This window comes from Nomascus leucogenys, chromosome 7b (assembly GCF_006542625.1).
Source record: "Nomascus leucogenys isolate Asia chromosome 7b, Asia_NLE_v1, whole genome shotgun sequence".
NCBI classification, from domain to species: Eukaryota; Metazoa; Chordata; class Mammalia; order Primates; family Hylobatidae; genus Nomascus; species Nomascus leucogenys.
Genome location: NC_044387.1, coordinates 46,261,541 through 46,280,047, shown reverse-complemented (window position 1 = coordinate 46,280,047; position 18,507 = coordinate 46,261,541). Strand labels below are relative to the sequence as shown.

Genomic DNA, 18,507 nt, shown 5'->3' with positions numbered 1-18,507 from the left:
TTATTTATTTATTTATTTTTTTGAGACGGAGTCTCGCTCTGTCGCCCAGGCTGGAGTGCAGTGCCGCAGTCTCGGCTCACTGCAAGCTCCGCCTCCCGGGTTCATGCCATTCTCCTGCCTCAGCCTCTCCGAGTAGCTGGGACTGCAGGCGCCCACCACCACGCCCGGCTAATTTTTTGTATTTTTAGTAGAGACGGGGTTTCACCGTGGTCTCGATCTCCTGACCTCATGATCTGCCTGCCTCGGCCTCCCAAAGTGCTGAGATTACAAGCGTGAGCCACCGCGCCCGGCCATGTATATTTTTTAAGGTTTCATTTGCTTTCTTCTGTTTTCTAATTTTTTTTTTTTTGAGGCGGGGTCTTGCTGTTACCCAGGTTGGAGTAGCTCACTGCAGCCTCAGCCTCCCAGGCTCAAGTGATCCTCCCACCTCAGCCTCCCAAGTAGCTAGGACTATAGGTATGTGCCACCATGCCTGGATAATTTTAAAAAGTTTTTTGTAGAGTCGGGGTCTTGCTGTGTTGCCTAGGCTGGTCTTTCTAAGTTTTTAACTTGTTCCCAATACCTGTGAGAAAATTAAGTTTTAGTTACATCTTTGCCTTACGCTTTTCCCAGCAGTCAGGCCTGGTGGCAGGTGTCAAGTTGATAAGTCGTAAACCTTCCTCACAACTGCCTATAAAGCAAAGAAGGGGTTGGGAGTAGTGTATTAAACCGACTTAGAAACGGAATCATTTGAAGCAGTGTTTTGTGTGCTGCTGAGAGTGCAGCTCAGTTACAATAAAGACTTGTCACCTGGTCACTGGGAGCAGTGGCTGACAGCCATGCAGTTTATTAGCAAAACTCACCCGGCCCCAAGGCACCTCTGGCCACAACCAGACAGGCAGGAGAGGAGTCCAGTGTCCACAGTGCTTACCAGATGTGGAGGCAGGAGCTGAGGCTGGGACTTGTATCTTGCACAGACCTGTTCTGTGCTCCTTCATGTGCTGGTTTGACACGTGTAAATTCCCACTTCAGGCCACATGCTGTCTGTCCTAGGCCTGGAGGCATAGCAGTGAGCAAGGCAGAGAGGAACTTCGATTCCCTGTGAAGACCCAGATAAACACATGCATAGTACCCAACAATTTCCTGTGCAGGAGGTGCTGTGGCAACAATTCCAAGTGTTTTTACAGTGATTATAGGATGTTCTCGTCTTCCCGTGCAGGTCGTGGCCGCCCACCTACAGAGCCGCTGCCCGACGGGTGGATCATGACATTCCATAACTCTGGAGTCCCGGTGTACCTACACAGAGAGTCTCGGGTGGTCACCTGGTCCAGGCCATACTTCTTGGGAACGGGAAGCATACGGGTAGGGGAGGCATCAGTCGTGACTTTAGGCTTGTAAGTTCTCAGACCAAAACGTGCACATCCACACACACGGCACCGCAGCCAAGCAGAGGCCGGTGAAAGGCATCAGAGTTTCAGACTCTCGGGTTGTCCTTGTAATCCATATTGCAATTTCACTATCCACAGAAACACGACCCTCCTCTGAGTAGCATCCCTTGTCTGCATTATAAGAAAATGAAGGACAACGAGGAACGGGAGCAAAGCAGTGACCTCACCCCTAGTGAGGATGTGTCCCCTGTCAAGCCCCTGAGCCGATCTGCAGAGCTGGAGTTTCCCCTGGATGAGCCTGACTCTATGGGTGCTGACCCGGGGCCCCCGGATGAGAAAGACCCACTAGGGGCTGAGGCAGCCCCTGGGGCCCTGGGGCAGGTGAAGGCCAAAGTCGAGGTGTGCAAAGACGAATCTGTTGGTGAGTTTTTGAAGGACTCTTCCCTTCTTGCCTCCTGGGACCCATGAGCTTTGTTTTTCTAATGAAGGCCATAATTGTTCCTGGTTCCTAGTTGTACTTGTGAGCAAGGGGCTGCACACCTCCACTGTTGGTGTGGCTGAAAGGCTTGTCTTCCTGTCCTTGCAAGAACCTGCCTGGGTGCAGCACCCTAGGCTCCTGTCTGTGGGCTCTGTGGCGTCTGCATGGCTGAGGCTGCTGGGGAGATGGCTGCTGGCACTGGCAGTGGGCCCTTTTCTCTCTGGTGGTTTGTATGATCTTTCCCTAAGTCTTGCTTTTTCAGTAGGATGTGCTCATGTGGCATTGTTTTGATTTGTCTTGATGAGCTCAGTGAGCCTCTTTAATCCATGACTCAGTGTTGGGAAACTGTCACCATTCTGTGGATAGTTCCCTCTTCAATCCTGCAATTGCTTGCTGGATGTGTACTGGTATTTCCCATTCTCTCTTCCATGTCTTTTAGCCTAGTCCCACCATTTAAGTCTTAGTTTTCTCTTCAGGTGTGGCAGGTCTCTGTGAACCCACCTGCTGGATTACTTTCAAAGAGCACTTTCCATTTTCTAGGTTTCTGTTTGTCTGTACATCACTACCCAGCCTGTCTCATAACTCCGTGGAGTGTGGGGTGTCCTAGAAGAGCCTGTGATGGGGGCTGTTGCAGAGGATGGGGAAGTGGCCCGGGAGGAAATGTGACAAATGCGAGGCCCTGTGCAGGGAGCTGCCTGGGTGTGTTGCTGACTACAGAGGTGGCCAGGATGGCCAGAAGGAAAAGAGTGAGGTGGTCAGAGAGGTGGCGGGCGCATGGAGCCCGGGTGCTGCTGGCATTCGGGCACCTGTTTTGATACAGGGAGGAAGTCCAGATGGCCATCTGACTTTTTTAAGCTTTCTTTTTTCCTTTTCATTTTTGTATTCTTCCTGCCCCAAATAAAGTAAAAGAACATCTCAGAAATTCATCCAGAAGGGACCTGCCAGAATAATCTGAGCTGGTGTAGGGAGGCCTTCATTCTTTGCTTCCCTCCCCTTTGAAAGGGACGGGGAAGGGAAATAGTGTCATGTGGCCTGGGGCTGCCCCACGCACTGGGCTGTGAGAACCTGACTCCTATGTTGGAAGTTAAGTAATTTGTTTCTCTGGTAAATCTGGGACAGATCTCGAGGAATTTCGAAGCTACCTGGAGAAACGTTTTGACTTTGAGCAAGTTACTGTGAAAAAATTCAGGACTTGGGCTGAGCGGCGGCAATTCAATCGGGAGATGAAGCGGAAGCAGGCGGAGTCCGAGAGGCCCATCTTGCCAGCCAATCAGAAGCTCATTACTTTATCAGTGCAAGATGCACCCACAAAGAAAGGTATAAGCCTCTGCATTTTAACATCAGCAGACTGGTTATGCTGTTATTTCTAATGTGATGTGTTGAGGGCATGTTTTATGAGTTGCATTTCATTCAAAGCTTATGTTTATCCCATGAATGCAGGGGTCTGCCACATTCACGGTGGTGAGCCCCTAGTTACTGACATGGTAACAGGAAGCTGTGTGCTAGCTTGTGGCACTGCTTCACACTTGCTGAGATGGTCCTTTTTGTCACAGAGTTTGTTATTAACCCCAACGGGAAATCTGAGGTCTGCATTCTGCACGAGTACATGCAGCGTGTCCTCAAGGTCCGCCCTGTCTATAATTTCTTTGAATGTGGTAAGTCTAACCTTCCCCATTTCAGTCCTAAAGAATCACAAGGTGTCACTTCGGTCAGGGCTGGGGAGGCAGGTGCTGACCGCTAGCCCTACTCTACTGGGACGGGAGGGAAGGGAAGGGTAGAGAGCAGCGTGCTGCAGATGGGTGGCTTGTTTCCTGGAGCCGCGCCCCATCTGAGTGAGTGGCTCTGCTTTCCCCTTCCAGTCTGTCCCCTCTCCCCACCTTCCGCTTGTCCTGCCCCATCTGCCTTGCTGGTTTCTGATCCCGTGTTGTCATGGACAGCCTTATTGCAGCAAGGCCTCCCCACTGTGCACTGGGTCCTTTCCCTGGTCTCCTGATGCCCCTGGGTGTCTGAAGTGTCCTTGGGCATGCACTTCCCACCAGCTCTGTCTTCCTTGGGTGCCCTCATCACACCTTTGTGAAGACCAGTCTGTCGTCTTCCCCTTGGAACCTGGAGCCTGGGGGTCACTCATCCTTTGAGGTGGTGTTTCTTTGGCAAGCCACATCTTGTGCTTTCCCATTCCAACAGTCCTGTGTCCATCTTTCATAGACCTCAGTCCCTGTCATAGGAGGCTCTACCCCCAGCCTCCTGCTGCCCCTCTGGCTCACCATCTCCCACGTGCCCCATTTCCCTCCACTTTCCCAGCTGTGCCCTTTGCTGCTGCCTGTCTGCTGCCTGTCTCCAGTCCCAGGGAGCCCCAGGTCTCTGCAGTCAAGCACAGGCTCACTCTCTGCAGGGACAGCCCCTGACTGCTCCTTGTCTGTCGGTGTGGGCAGACTGTGCACACGCTTTTAATGTCTTGACTCGTATGTTTTAAAACAAGTAATTTTAATTTTAAGAGAACCCAAGTGAGCCTTTTGGTGCCTCGGTGACCATTGATGGTGTGACTTACGGATCTGGAACTGCAAGCAGCAAAAAACTTGCGAAGAATAAAGCTGGTAATGTGCTTGCTTGGGTGTCAAAGATACGTGCTACCTGCCATATCTGCCTCGCTGCTTGGTTAGGGAGGGGCTGAGCAGTGGTGACAAGTGGGGGATGTGGGTGGGGCATGTTTATTTTATTTATGTAATCATCTACTTTGATTTTTAAAATTACATGCTCATTGGAAAGACTCAAATAGAGCAAAATGTGAGACTTAAAAGTAGAAGGCCTCGGCCGGGCACGGTGGCTCATGCCTGTAATCCCAGCACTTTGGGAGGCCGAGGCGGGCGGATCAGGAGGTCAGGAGATTGAGACCATCCCGGCTAACACGGTGAAACCCTGTCTCTACTAAAAATACAAAAAATTAGCCGGGCATGGTGGTGGGCACCTGTAGTCCCAGCTACTTGGGAGGCTGAGGCAGGAGCATGGCGTGAACAAGTGAGGCAGAGCTTGCAGTGAGCTGAGATCGTGCCACTGCACTCCAGCCTGGGTGATAGCGCGAGACTCCATCTAAAAAAAAAGTAGAAGCCCTCTCTACTGAGTGACAGCTGGGCCAATATGTCCCTCCCTAGTCCTGGCCCTGCACATATTCAGGGGTGTGCCTAGAGCCAACTGGGCTGTACTGGGCACACGCTGTAGTGCTTGTTTGTTTTTAAACCGAGCAGCATGTAGGCATGCCAGGAGGGAGGAGAAGTGGGCCAGCATGCTGTTGGCATCCTCCCCCAGTGGTGCTGGCTCTTACCGGCAGTATTTCCTGGGTCCTCCCACTCCATGTTTGGGCCTAGCCACACAGAACACCTGGCACAGCGCGGCTCTGGGAAGGCTGTGTGTCCTGGTGAAGACCCACTGCCCTTTTGGACCATGCCCTTGCCGTTTGCATTCATGCCCTGCATTCGTGGTAGTTGACATTCTTTCACAAAAAGCCATTTGCCTCAGCGTCAGGGTTAGTTGGCCTCTTGTAGGGTGGTGTTGGGTGTACCCCAGGCCCTCGCACCCACAGGTCGATTCTCGAGGTATCTGTCATTGCCGTGTGTTTTCCAGAAGGCCTGCTGCCCATCTTAGATTCTGCCTAAGAGACTTTTGCAGCTCAAGAAAGGGGGTGTAGTGGAGGTTTTGACAGATAACTTGCAGTGGAGCCTTGTGTGGGGGTGGAGATGCCTTGGGCATGGCTGTGTGCTCTTCCCTCTGCGGGGTCACCCGCTTTCCTCCCTATGTGCTGGAACCCACTTCTCCTGCCCAGACTCCAGCTGCCCTATAGACATCTTGGCTCCATGTCTTGCCAGCACTCATAGCTCTGTGGGGTCTATGGAGCCATCAGCTATGGCACCTCCGACCCCAGTGGCCATACCCGTGCTCTGCCCTCCAGCAGCTCCCTCTAGCGTCTCTCAGACCTGGCTGCATCTCTCCACCCATGCCAGCCACTGCTGCTGCCACCTGGTCTAGGTGCCTGCAGCAGCCTGCTCTCAGGCCTCCCTGCGTGGTCCAGGGCCCGCAAAGCTGTTTTCTCACGTGCCACCAAAGTGGTTCCCTAACACACAGCTCCGAGCTCCTCCCGGCCTGCTCCCAGGACCCCAGGGTGAGAGCACACACCCAGTGTGGCCCGTGAGGCTTTCCGGCAGCCTGCCACGCGTCTGGGCTTTTCCTTCTGTCCTCTCCTGACCCTGTCTCTGAAGTGCCATCACTCCTCAGGGCCCTCGCTCCGCCCCTGAGCTGTGGGGATGGGAGGCAGCAGTGCACGGTTCACTCTGCAGGGTGGTGAGAAGAGGGCAGTGCCCAAGCCTCACCCTTGGGCTCTTTTTTTTCATAGCCCGAGCTACCCTGGAAATCCTCATTCCTGACTTTGTTAAACAGACCTCTGAAGAGAAGCCCAAAGATAGTGAAGAACTCGAGGTGAGTGTTGTGGTCCTGCCCTACTGGGAGCTGCAGGTGCAGTGCGGCTACCCTGCCCTGTTAGTGTGAACTGGGGGTGTCCGTGGGCCATGCCCATGCCTTCCATGCCCTGCAGGTTAGTCATCCAGCCTCCAGGTTCTTCTGTTTGTATTTCATAAAAGAGGAAACTTGCCTGTCTTTGTATAGGCAGGGGAAAAATGTCCTTTTTGTTAGAGATTTTTGTCCTCTGTTTTGCAGCATTGAGTGTGTACTGTAAATGTCGGTACATGTAGGTTTGTGATGGGAATGAATCTTTGAGGCAGAGTCTACAAGATTTAGATTGTTCTTTTTTTTGAGACAAAGTCTTACTCTGTCACCCAGGCAGTGACAGAGTTTGATCTTGACCCACTGCAACTTCCACCTCCCGGGTTCAAGTGATTCTCCCACCTCAGCTTCCTGAGTAGCTGGGATTACAGGTGTGTGCCACCATTTCTGGCTAATTTTTGTATTTTTTTTTTTTTGAGACGGAGTCTCGCTCTGTCGCCCAGGCTGGAGTGCAGTGGCGCATTTTCGGCTCACTGCAAGCTCCGCCTCCCGGGTTCACGCCATTCTCCTGCCTCAGCCTCTCCGAGTAGCTGGGACTGCAGGTGCCTGCCACCACGCCCGGCTAATTTTTTGTATTTTTAGTAGAGACGGGGTTTCACTGTGGTCTCGATCTCCTGACCTCGTGATCCGCCTGCCTCGGCCTCCCAAAGTGCTGGGATTACAAGCGTGAGCCACCTTGCCCGGCCTTAATTTTTGTATTTTTAGTAGAGATGGGGTTTCACCATGTTGGCCAGGCTGGTCTCGAACTCCTGACCTCAGGTGATCTACTCGCTTCAGCCTCCTAAACTGCTGGGATTACAGGCATGAGCCACTGCGCCTGGCCCTAGATTGTTCTTTATCTACTTGACCCTTGAGCAACGTGGAGGTTAGGGGCACCAGCCTCTCACGTGATGGAACATTCACGCATCACTTTCAGTCCTCCCAAACCTTAACTACTGGTAACCTACTCTTGACCAAAAGCCGTACCAATAACATAAACAATTGATTAATACATATTTTGTTATGTACATATTACTACAGCTGTCCCCAACCTAATTTTGGCACCAGGGATCAGTTTCAGGGAAGACAATTTTTCCATAGACGGTGTTGGGGGGGCGGGGATGGTTTCAGGATGACTCAAGCACGTCACATTTATTGTGCACTTTTTATTTCTGTTATCACTACATTGTAATATGTAATGTAATCACTATACAACTCACCATAATATAGAACCAGTGGGAGCCCTGAGCTTGTTTTCTTGCAACTAGATGGTTCCCTCTGATGATGATGGGAGACAGTGACAGATCATCAGGCATTAGATTTGCATAAGGAGTACACAACCTAGATCCCTTGAAGGCACCGTTGACAGTAGGGTTCACACTCCTATGAGAATCTAATGCTACTGCTGATCTGACAGGAGACAGAGCTCAGGTGTAAAATGAGTGATGGGGAGCAGCTGTAAATACAGATGAAGCTTCACTTGCTCACTCGCTCCCCCTGCCCCCACCACTCATGTCCTGCTATGCAGCCCAGTTCCTAACAGGCCATGGATTGGTACCAGTCCATGGCCTGGGGGTTGGGGACCTCTGATATATACTGTATTCTTATATTAAAGTAAGTTACAAAAAGAATGTTATTAAGAAAATCATAAGGAAGAGAAAATTTATTTACTATTCTTGAAATGGAAACATCATCATAAAGGTCTTCACCTCCACATCTTCATGTTGAATAGCTGAGGAGGAAGGGGAAGAAGAGGAGTTGGCCTTGGTATCTCAGGGGTGGCAGAGGCAGAAGAAAATTTTTGTATAAGTGGGCCCATGCAGTTCAAATCCATGTTGTTCAAGGGTCAGCCATGTGAAGAACCATTTAAAACTAGCTGTAAACCTTTTTGGGTAAATGGTTATTTGTAGCAGGGGCTTGTGAAATTTTGAAGGGTGCATTCTTATTTATATAATAGCTTTATTGAGATAGTTTACAACTATAAATTTGGCCTTTTAAACTATATAAGTGGATTTTTGTATATTCAGGGTTGTATAACCATCATAACTACCTAATTTTAGAATATCTCAACACCCCCAGAAGAAACTCCATACCCATTAGCATTCCCTCTTAGTTCTCTCCAACCACCAAAAGCCACTAACCTGCTTTCTGTCTCTATATATCTGCCAACTCTGGACATTTCATATTAGTGGAATCATACAATATGTGGTCTTTTGTGACTGGCTTCCTTCACTTAGTGCGCTTTGTCAGCTGTAGGTTTTTATCAGAATAAGGAAATTTCCTTTTGTTCCTGGTTTGCTGAGAGTTTTTGTAGGAATGATGTTAGATTTTGTCAAATGTTTTTCTGCTTCTATTCAGATGATCATGTGTTTTTTTTTGTCTTTTATTTTAGTGATATAGTGTATTATATTGGTTTTTGAATGGTGAGCCAACCTTGCATTCCTGGGATATATCCCACTTAGTCATGACATATAATGATTTTTTTAATATGTTGCTGGATTCATTTTGCTGGTATTTTGTTAAGGATTTTTGCATTTGTAGTTATAAGCAATATTGATCTGTAGTTTTCTTGTGATATCTTTGTCCAGTGTAACAACAGGTACAGGTATCAGGATAATACTGGCCTCATAAAATATTTGGAACATGTTCCATTTTCTTCTGTTGTGTGGAATAGTTTGTGAAGGATTGGTGTTCATTTTTTAAATGTTTGATAGACTGCGCTCAGTGAAACCTTCTGGTACCAGGCTTTTCTTTGTTCAGAGCTACTTAATTGTTAATTCAATCTTACATGTTATAGGTCTATTGAGATTATCTATTTCTTCTTGAGCCAGTGTTGATAGTTTGTGTCTTTTTTGGAATTTTTTTTCCCATTTGATGTAGATTATCTAATTGATTAGCATATATTTGTTCCTAGTATCCCCATATGACCCTTTTTTATTTCTATGTGGTTGCGATGGTCCCTTGCTGTCATTCCTGATTTCAGTAATTTGAAGCTTCTTTTTCTTGGTCAGTAAATTGTTACACTTGATGATATCTCACAGGTCTCTGAGGCTCTGTTGTTTCTTCTCTGTTCTTTTTTCTTTCTGTCCCTCAGTGTGGATTATTTCAATTGCCCTGTCTTCAAGTTTGCTTCTGTATCTTCTGTTGGCTCACATTCTGCTGGTGAACCCCTCTAGTGACTGTTTCATAATTTCTGTCTTTTTAAAAAAAATTATCTATTGGGTAATGCATTGTTTTTATACTTTAATTCTGTTTTTTTAAAAAAAATTATATATATAGGGTCAGGCATGGTGGCTCACACCTGTAATCCCAGCACTTTGAGAGGCCAAGGCGGGCAGATCACGAGGTCAGGAGATCTAGACCATCCTGGCCAATATGGTGAAACCCCGTCTCTACTAAAAATACAAAAATTAGCTGGGTGTGGTGGTGGGCGTCTGTAATCGCAGCTACCTGGGAGGCTGAGGCAGAAGAACCACTTGAACCCAGGAGGTAGAGGTTGCAGTGAGCCGAGACTGCGCCACTGCGCTCCAGCCTTGTGACAGAGTGAGACTCCTGTCTCAAAAAAAAAAAAAAAGAAGAAAAAAAATATATATATATATGGGGTAGAGATGGGGTTTCACCATATTGCTCAGGCTGGTCTCGAACTCCTAGGCTCAACCAGTCTGCCCACCTCAGCCTCCCAAAGTGTTGAGATGACAGGCGTGAGCCACTGTGCTGGCATTATACTTCAGTTCTTTAGACATGGTTTCTTAGTCATTTGAGCATGTTTTCTGTAGGTGATGTAAAATCTGTTTCTGGTAAGTCCAGTCCTTAGAGAGCGTGTATATTAAACTGCCTTTCCCTTCATGTATGGGCCGTCTCTACTGTCCTATTTCTTTGCATATCTCAGAATTTTTTGTTGTTGTTGAGAATTGGACATTTAAAATATATGGCAACTCTGGAAATCACATTACCTCACCTCCCTTAAGTTTATAGTTTTTGTCATATGTCCTTGCTGTCTATTTGTGACTGTATCAGTTTGCTAGGGATGCTGTAACAAAGTATCACAGACTGGGAGGCTTAAATGACAGAGATGTATAGTCTCAAAGTTCTGGAAGCCAGAAGTCCAAAATGAAGGTGTCAGACGGCTAAGAGAAGGCCTTTCTCCATGGGTGGAGGATAGCGATCTCCATGTCCATGCTTTTCTCTCTGTGTGCATGCTGGTCTCCACATTGCCCATTTGATAGGGCCACCTGTCTCACTGGATTAGGCCTCACCCTAATGACCTCATTGTAATGTGATGACCTCTGTAAAGACCTTGTCTCCAAATACTGTTGCATTCTGAGGGACTTCAACATGTAAATTTGGGGGTGACAGTTTACCTCATAATAGTGACTTTCCTAGATTGATTCTGTGAAGTGTGTATTCTTTGTGACTTGTGGCCACTGAATACACTGGCCCTTTAGCTGAGTGGTCTCCTGATGCTTGGACAGGGATTTTCTTAAATTCCCTGAGCCAGTAAGTCTCCCAGCCTGTGATGAGAGCTGTGGGTCTGTGGCGCTCACCTGGTGTGCTCCAGTGGCTGCCAACTGTCTTAGCCTTTGTCTGCCGCCTGCACAGAGTCTCCAGGTCAGTCAGCTGGAGGTTTTCCTGGGCCTGCGCGCAGCCATCTCCAGACATACGCTACAGCCTTTCAGAGCCCCATGGACATCTCCAGCTTTTCCTTCTCAGGTTCTTGGCCAGCCTCTCGTTTGCCCAACTAGTGCCCCAGCCTCTGGCAGCTGCAGGGTGAAACAGTTGCCACTGGTTCCTTTTGACAAAAGCCCTCAGGAACTGGGCTATTTTCACTGAGTGAGGTCAAATAAAGACAAATCCTGCCATGAGGCTTTTCCAGAGGGTGGCCAGGTAGACCCAACAGTGACAGTTCTCTGGGCCTGGGGCCTTGAGGACTCGTTCTCCATTGAGTGGCTACCACAGAGCTGGGAAGGGCTGGGAATGGGGCGAGTTAAGATGCCAGCAACTCCTTGTTCTTAGCAAGACTCGTTGTCTTTCTTGAATCAACACTCCTCAGATTGTTGAAAGCCTTTCTTTAGTTTCCAGGGTTCTGAAAGAATTGATTCTGACCATTTTTGCTAGTGTTCTTGTTGCTTTAATGGAGGAGAGCAGATTTTGGAGGTCCTTATTTGGCCATTCCAGAACTACTTTAGGATGGGTTTTGTAAAGTTTTCTCATCTTTGTGGACTGGTGCTGTTATAAAATATGGTTAAGTGACCATGGTAGTACTAACTTGCTCTTAAGTTTCTTGAACTCCTGGCTTCAAGCAGTCCTCCTGCCTCAGCCTCCCAGGATGATGGGATTACAGGCATGAGCCACCACACCTAGCCTCTTGCTCTCAAGTTTCTACGTGTTTTCTGTGCTTTATGTAACTGCTTCATCCTGGACAGGCTACAGACAGATTGCAGACCGCACGTGGATCAAGCACAGTCTCCAAATACTAGCTGCTCCAGGAAGAGTCACATTTGTCCCCTTTATTTTGAGACGGAGTCTCGCTCTGTTGCCAGGCTGGAGTGCAGTGGTTCGATCTCTGCTCACTGCAACCTCCGCCTCCCGGGTTCAAGCGATTCTCCTGCCTCAGCCTCCTGAGTAGCTGGAACTATAGGCACACGCCACCACGCCCGGCTAATTTTTGTATTTTTAGTAGAGATGGGGTTTCACCGTGTTGGCCAGGATGGTCTCTATCTCTTGACCTTGTGATCCGTCCGCCTTGGTCTCCCAAAGTGCTGGGATTATAGGCTTGAGCCACCATGCCCGGCCACATTTGATTTTATTTCTGAGTGACCCAACTGTGGGAAAGATGCCTCCCAGGGAGGCTTCCAAGGCCCTCTGGGGAAGTGCTTGCGTAGACCCCGGCCCACCAGGACTCTTAGTATGGGTTGCTGCAGATGATGGTGCCTGAGTTGTGTAGGTCTCACGCCACCTTCCTGCCTGTTCTTTGCTATGGGGTGGTGGAAATGTCCATGAACCACTGTGGGTTCTGGCGCCAGGAAAGGGTCCAGCTGGGTGTCAGGTTCTCAGCCTCCACTCTGGGGCTCTTCTGTGAAGTGGAGAGGCTTTGCAGAAACCACATTGCAAAGTAGTCTGAGAAAGAAGAGGTTTCCTCAGGTGGAGAAGGACATGGGGGTGGGGCATGTGGTGGCTTCCGCTGTAGACTCCCCTGTCTGGGGCTGTTTCCACACCCCTACTCCGGTCCTCCCACACTGCAGCCTGTCTGGAGCTAGCGTTTCCCCAGGTAAGGAGCTCAGTTCCGTGGGACTGCCCCCACTTCCTGTGCCAGCTGCAAATGTGGGCCCCTGCCACCCAGCACAGGACCCCTCCTCGTTCTTGGAAATTTGCTAGGACTCAGGGAACTCAGGAAAAATTTTACTTATGAAACTTACTTTTCATGAAGGGCTGAAAGTTCCTCCTCTCTACTGACACATTTGATTTCTCTGGGGAGCCCACCCTGAGCCACCTCCTCAGCATAAGCTCTGTGGTGGGGTTGTTTTGAATCACAAAAGACAAACCTAGCACTCAGGAAATCCTCAGGGTTTTAAGAGCTCTGTTCTGGGGACCTGAGAGAAGACGGTGTGTTTTTATGATGCCATGCCTTGGTTTAGGGTGCCTTTTGTATGTGCCCCTCCCGAGAAGCTCTTTGACCCTCTTGTTTGTATATATGTCATCTGTGGGCTGGGCGCGGTGGCTCACGCCTGTAATCCCAGCACTTTAGGAGGCCGAGGTGGGCAGATTAATGAGGTCAGGAGATCGAGACCATCCTGGCTAACATGGTGAAACCCCGTCTCTACTAAAAAAAATACAAAAAATTAGCTGGGCGTGGTGGCGGGCACCTGTAGTCCCAGCTACTCAGGAGGCTGAGGCAGGAGAATAGCGTGAACCCGGGAGGTGGAGATTGCAGTGAGCCTAGATCGCGCCACTGCACTCCAGCCTGGGCGACAGAGCGAGAATCTGTCTCAAAAAAAATAAAAAATAAAAAATAAAGTATATATGTCATCTGTGATATCCCCATTTTAAAATCTGTCAGAGGGGAAAGTAGCTTTTCCCTCAGTTGTAGGGTGGGGGGGTTTAGACAGGGGTGGCCATCTCCTGTTCCTGGGAAGTTTCTATTTGCTGGTCCTCCCTAGCGAGGCTCTCAGGTTGTGCCCCCACCCCCTGCTCCTCCCAGCTTCCTGTGCAGAGGTGCCAACACCTGTCCTTGGACTGTCCCCTGGACAGCCTGGGGCGTGGGGTAGCATCCCCTCCTTGTGTGGACTCCGGAGGTGGGGTTGACATGTCGGGAGGGGCGGGTTGATGCCTGTGAGGTGTGGTGGCCACCCACGTGTGCTACTTGATTAAAAAGGGAAAAAAGGAACAGAACTGGCGTCATTTCCTTTTCACAAAGCTTGTGGTGATCTCTTCTTGGTATTTTGTTGCTAGCTGTGGGTTGGTGGTTCATGGCTATTAAATTTAGGTATTAGTGACCAAGTGTTTTCTTTTTTTTTTTTTTTCAACTTATTTTAAAATTTACATAGAGTTAAATTCACTTTTTGGTACAGTACTGTGAGTTTTGACAAATACACAGTCATGTAACCAACACTGCAATCAAGATGCAGAACATTTCTGTACACTCCCACATTCTCCTTTGTTGGCCAGACTCTCCCACCTGTATCCTCTGGTGGGCACTGAATTGCCCCTGTAGTTTTGCCAGGTCCTGAATGTCCTCTTAGTGGAGTCACCTGGTAGGCAGCCTTTGAACCTGGCCTCTGGCTTGGCGTGGTGTGATGCATCCGTCGTATGGTCATTTGTACTCCTGAGTGCTGGCCACCAGGTGGCTGTGCCCCTCAGTGTGTGTCTCCATTCTCCCTTGAGGGACACTGGCAGGTTTCTGGGTTTTGGTGATGGACAGTAAGGCTGCTGTAAGGCTGTCCAGGTCTGTGTGTGATGGGCGGATTCGTTCCCTTCGGGTAAACCCTTGGGATGGGGTTGCTGGGCTGTGTGGCAGGTGCACGCTTATGTTAGCGTTGACCTCACACCTTTCTCAGTCATTAGGTGACCATGGAAGTGTGTCTGTTTCAGGGCTGTCTTCTGTCTTTTGAGCTGTGTGTCCTTTTCCTGATGCCACACTTTGCTGATGACTTGACGTCTTGATAGTGGGAATCCTCCAACTTTGTTATTCTTTCTCAAAAAATTGTTTTGGCTATTCTAGCTCCTTTGCTGTTCCATGTAGACTTTAGAAACAATATGTCAGTTTTTATAAAAAATTCTGGGCTGGGTGCAGTGGGTCACGTCTCTAATCCCAGCACTTTGGGAGGCTGAGGTGGGTGGATTACCTGAGGTTAGGAGTTCGAGACCTGCCTGGCCAACATGGTGAAACCCCATCTCTACTTAAATACAAAAATTAGCTGGACGTGGTGGCGGGCACCTGTAATCCCAGCTGCTCAGGAGGCTGAGGCAGGAGAATCGCTTGAACCCAGGAGGCGGAAGGTGAGGTGGCAGTGAGCCGAGATTGTGCCATTGCACTCCAGCCTGGGCAACAAGAGCGAAACCCCATCTTAGAAAAAAAAAAAAAAATCTGCGTGCATTTTGATTGGAATTGATCCTGTAGATCAATCTGGGGAGAATGGACATCCTAACAATATTGGATTTTCCAAATCATAAACATAGTTCATCTGTCCATTTATTTAGGTCTTCTTTGATATCTTTCATGGGTGGTTGGCAGTTTTCATCACACAGGCCCTGTGTATATTCTACTAGATTTATAGTTAAATATTTTATATATGGCACTGTGATGAATAGTACCTTAGTTCCAATTGATTGTTTATTGCTAGCTTACAGAGCTAGAATTTGTTTTATTTGTACTGATTTATTCTAGTAGTTTTTCTGTAGATTCCTTATCCAGTTTTCTTCTTTAATTTGTTAATATAGTTAATTATGTTATTTTTTTAAAAATGTGTTCCTGGGATAAGTCCTGCTTGGGCATGGTATATGTTCCTTTTCATGTGTTAATGGCTTTAATTTGCTAGTTCCCTGCTGCATCTGTGTTCTTGGTGTTGAGGTCATGGTACGGGTAGTGTCATCAAGTGAAGTGGGAAGTAGCCCTCCTCCTGAGTTTTTCAGAAGGGCAAGACAGATACAGGGTTGGTATCATTTCTTCCTTAAAATTTGGGCCTGGAGTTTTCCTAATGGGAAAGTTCTAACTACTACTGTATGAACTACTAACTATAACTACAGCTACTCCGAACTACTGTTGAGTTTCTTGAACAGGTGTAGGGCTGTTGAGGCTACTGAGATAGTTTGTGTCTTGCCAGGCTTTGGTCCATTTCATATAGATAGTGGAATGTAGAGGTGTCGGGCATCTGTGGTGCTCCCGCACAGTCCTTTGGCATCTACCAGGCACTGATTGCTTAGGTTTCTTCTGTGCTGTTTGTCAGAAGCAACAGGGATTTGTCTGCAGGTCACTTCCGCCATCTGTCTGCTCTCACGAGCTGGAGCTTCCACCCGTCCCTGGCGGGTTAACCCTCAGTAGCACATGTGGCCTCAGGCAGCTTGGTGCAGGGCATCTTGGCGTCGGTCTTTTGCCAGAAACTTCTGAGCGTGTTCTCTAGCTGTGTGTGTGTCAGCCACGGCCTCAGCTTCTCCAGGGCCAGTCCCGAAGCTGTGGGGTATGTGGGTTCTTGTGGGCCGAGAGCACTGGATGTTGCTAATTGGTTGGCTGGTTGACAAACCGTTGAGGTTCCAGGGCCTGATGTCTTGGTGAGTGACCTTCCCTGGAAAAAGACCCATGTTGATTTGTGCACTTGAGAGGAGCAGTGTCTTCTAGGGACCTATTTGAAGACAGTAGCCAAGTCATACCTCGAGGATTTTTCGCTTGCCAACCTCAGGGCTAGTGCCTTCCTCTTCCATGCAGTTGCAGTGAGTTGGCCTTGCTGCTTGCTGCTTGCTGGAGCGGTGAGGGCAGAGGAGCTGCCCGCTGCCCTGTCTGTAGGGCCAGCATCCCTGTGAAGCAGGCTTGGCAAACTGTGGGGCCTGCACGGTGAGGTGTGTGAATCATTTGATTCTAGGCTTCTTCGCTGCCCATGGGCCAGGCAGCCTCCAGGTCCCTGCAGACCCCTCCAGAACAGGGCCGGTGGGGAGAGCTCTTTGAGGGTGTGGCTGATGGGTAATCTCCAGTATCAAAGAGTGTGGTCTTTTTTGGAAAGAGGATGATTGCAGATAGAATTAGGTTAACATGAGATCACACTGAAGCAGAGCAGTAGTGTGATCCAGTATGTCTGGTGTTTGTCTAAGAAGAGGGAGGAGGGGCAGGGCTAGTAGTCCATATGAAAATCGGAGCAATGCTGCCATAGCCAAGGGATGCTGGGGCCACCAGGAGCTGGCAGAGGCTCACTAGAGGCTTCTGAAAGAGGATGGCCCTGCTGAGGCCTTGATTTCAGACTTTAGAATGGGGAGAGAATAAACCTCTTGTTCTAAGCCACTGAGTTTGTGGTATGTTGTCACAGGAGCTCTACCAAGGAGGTTGTCCATGCTCCAGAGTGGGCTGGATGGCATCTTCCTTTCACCCAGGAGGCACTCTCAGCTTCAGCCAAAGGCCTAGTCTGGGAAGGCACAGCAGGTGCTATCTCTGCACTTCAGCCTGGTGCAGCTTCCCTACACCTCACTGTGTGGAATCTCCCCATCCCCTCGTTTCCCTGTCTGCCTCTCTTGCCCTTCCTATGTGTGTTCTTGGGTTGGCTGCAGAGCCAGGGTGATGACACTGTTGGAAGCTGTGCTGGGCTGGGCCTCTGCAGGCCACCTGGGGCTGGGCTCTGTGTAGCTGTGTGGGGCTTTGGCCTTTGGGGAGCTGGGCCTTTTAAGGCCAGCTTTTGGGTCTGGCTGACTTTCCCTCTCCTGTAGTCTCAGTTGTGGCAATAGTAAAGCCTCTCTCCAAAGGTGCTTTGTCTTTATAGAGTTCTGAGAAGGGCGCCTTATGGATCAGAATCAGATCCAGTTAAGGTGGGCCTGGCCAGCTAGCCATGTACCTGGGGCCCTCTTGGGATGGCAGACTCCGTCCCACAGTGCTCAGGGTGGAAGGGTGCTGTGGGCTCTGGAGATGGGCAACTGGACGGTGAGGTACGGAGCATGTCTCATACCCGGGGGGTTCCTTGCAGAGTTGAGGTATGATGCGCTAGGTGAGCTTGCAAGAACAGGCATTAAGCATCTGGGGAAAGCCAACCGCAGGCCCAGCCATGAAGAGGCCGGTGGGCCTGGTAGGGACTCACAAGCCTCTGCTTTGTGTTGTAGTATTTTAACCACATCAGCATCGAGGACTCACGGGTCTACGAGCTGACCAGCAAGGCTGGGCTGTTGTCTCCATATCAGATCCTCCACGAGTGCCTTAAAAGGTAGGGTAGGGGGGTGCCTCCCCCACGAGTCAGGTCGGGGGAGCTCCTCTCTGGCGTCTCATATTCTTGTGGCTGTTTGTCCCAAGGCAGAGGCATGGCCAGGTTTCCCTGGGTACACAGCAGCCCCTTGGCCCTGGCCACCAGTCAGTCCCACAGGCCTTGAATCGGTCGTGTGGAGAATTCCCTCCCCTGGCTGAGATGCAGTCTGGGGAGAGGCTTGGTCATTTCCTAAGGGCTTCCCAGAACAGGCCTCCTCAGAGGCAGCTGGCTGCTATGCTCAGGGGATGCCATCTGTTGTCTGTTTTCTCTTAAAGAAACCATGGGATGGGTGACACATCTATCAAGTTTGAAGTGGTTCCTGGGAAAAACCAGAAGAGTGAATACGTCATGGCGTGTGGCAAGCACACAGTGCGCGGGTGGTGTAAGGACTCCTTCTCTGCTGCCCGGTGGCTGCTGGGCGGGCGGCCCCTGGTGTGGCCCTGTGCCTCTGTGGCTTGGTCTCAGCTGTTGCCCTGGCATTGTCCCTGAGACCAGCTGTGTGTGCTGGCCACCACACGTTCAGCCTAAGGCGGACTGGCGGCCGCCCTGCCTGCACTTTCTCTGTCTTCTCCCTTTCCCCCGCTGCCACCCCTGTCTCCGTCCAGCCCTTGTCCCTGTGGCAGGAGGAAAGGCCCTCCTCCTCGAACAGCCAGCAGAATCCTGCTGCTCCCTGTTTCTGGAGGTGTGCATCTCGGCAAGA

General features: G+C 49.6%; 1 protein-coding gene across 2 annotated transcripts in view; it reads left to right on the top strand.

The window, feature by feature from the left end:
- Window positions 1-18,507, top strand: part of DGCR8 (DGCR8 microprocessor complex subunit) — a 31,919-nt gene that overhangs the window by 8,561 nt on the left and 4,851 nt on the right. For both annotated transcript variants that reach the window (XM_030815813.1, XM_003280364.3), the window contains 8 exons: window positions 1,199-1,341; window positions 1,506-1,788; window positions 2,965-3,162; window positions 3,399-3,500; window positions 4,341-4,439; window positions 6,230-6,312; window positions 17,668-17,768; window positions 18,083-18,189. In XM_030815813.1, coding sequence (XP_030671673.1) covers window positions 1,199-1,341; window positions 1,506-1,788; window positions 2,965-3,162; window positions 3,399-3,500; window positions 4,341-4,439; window positions 6,230-6,312; window positions 17,668-17,768; window positions 18,083-18,189 — 1,116 coding nt within the window. The remainder of the gene's footprint in view (window positions 1-1,198; window positions 1,342-1,505; window positions 1,789-2,964; window positions 3,163-3,398; window positions 3,501-4,340; window positions 4,440-6,229; window positions 6,313-17,667; window positions 17,769-18,082; window positions 18,190-18,507) is intronic.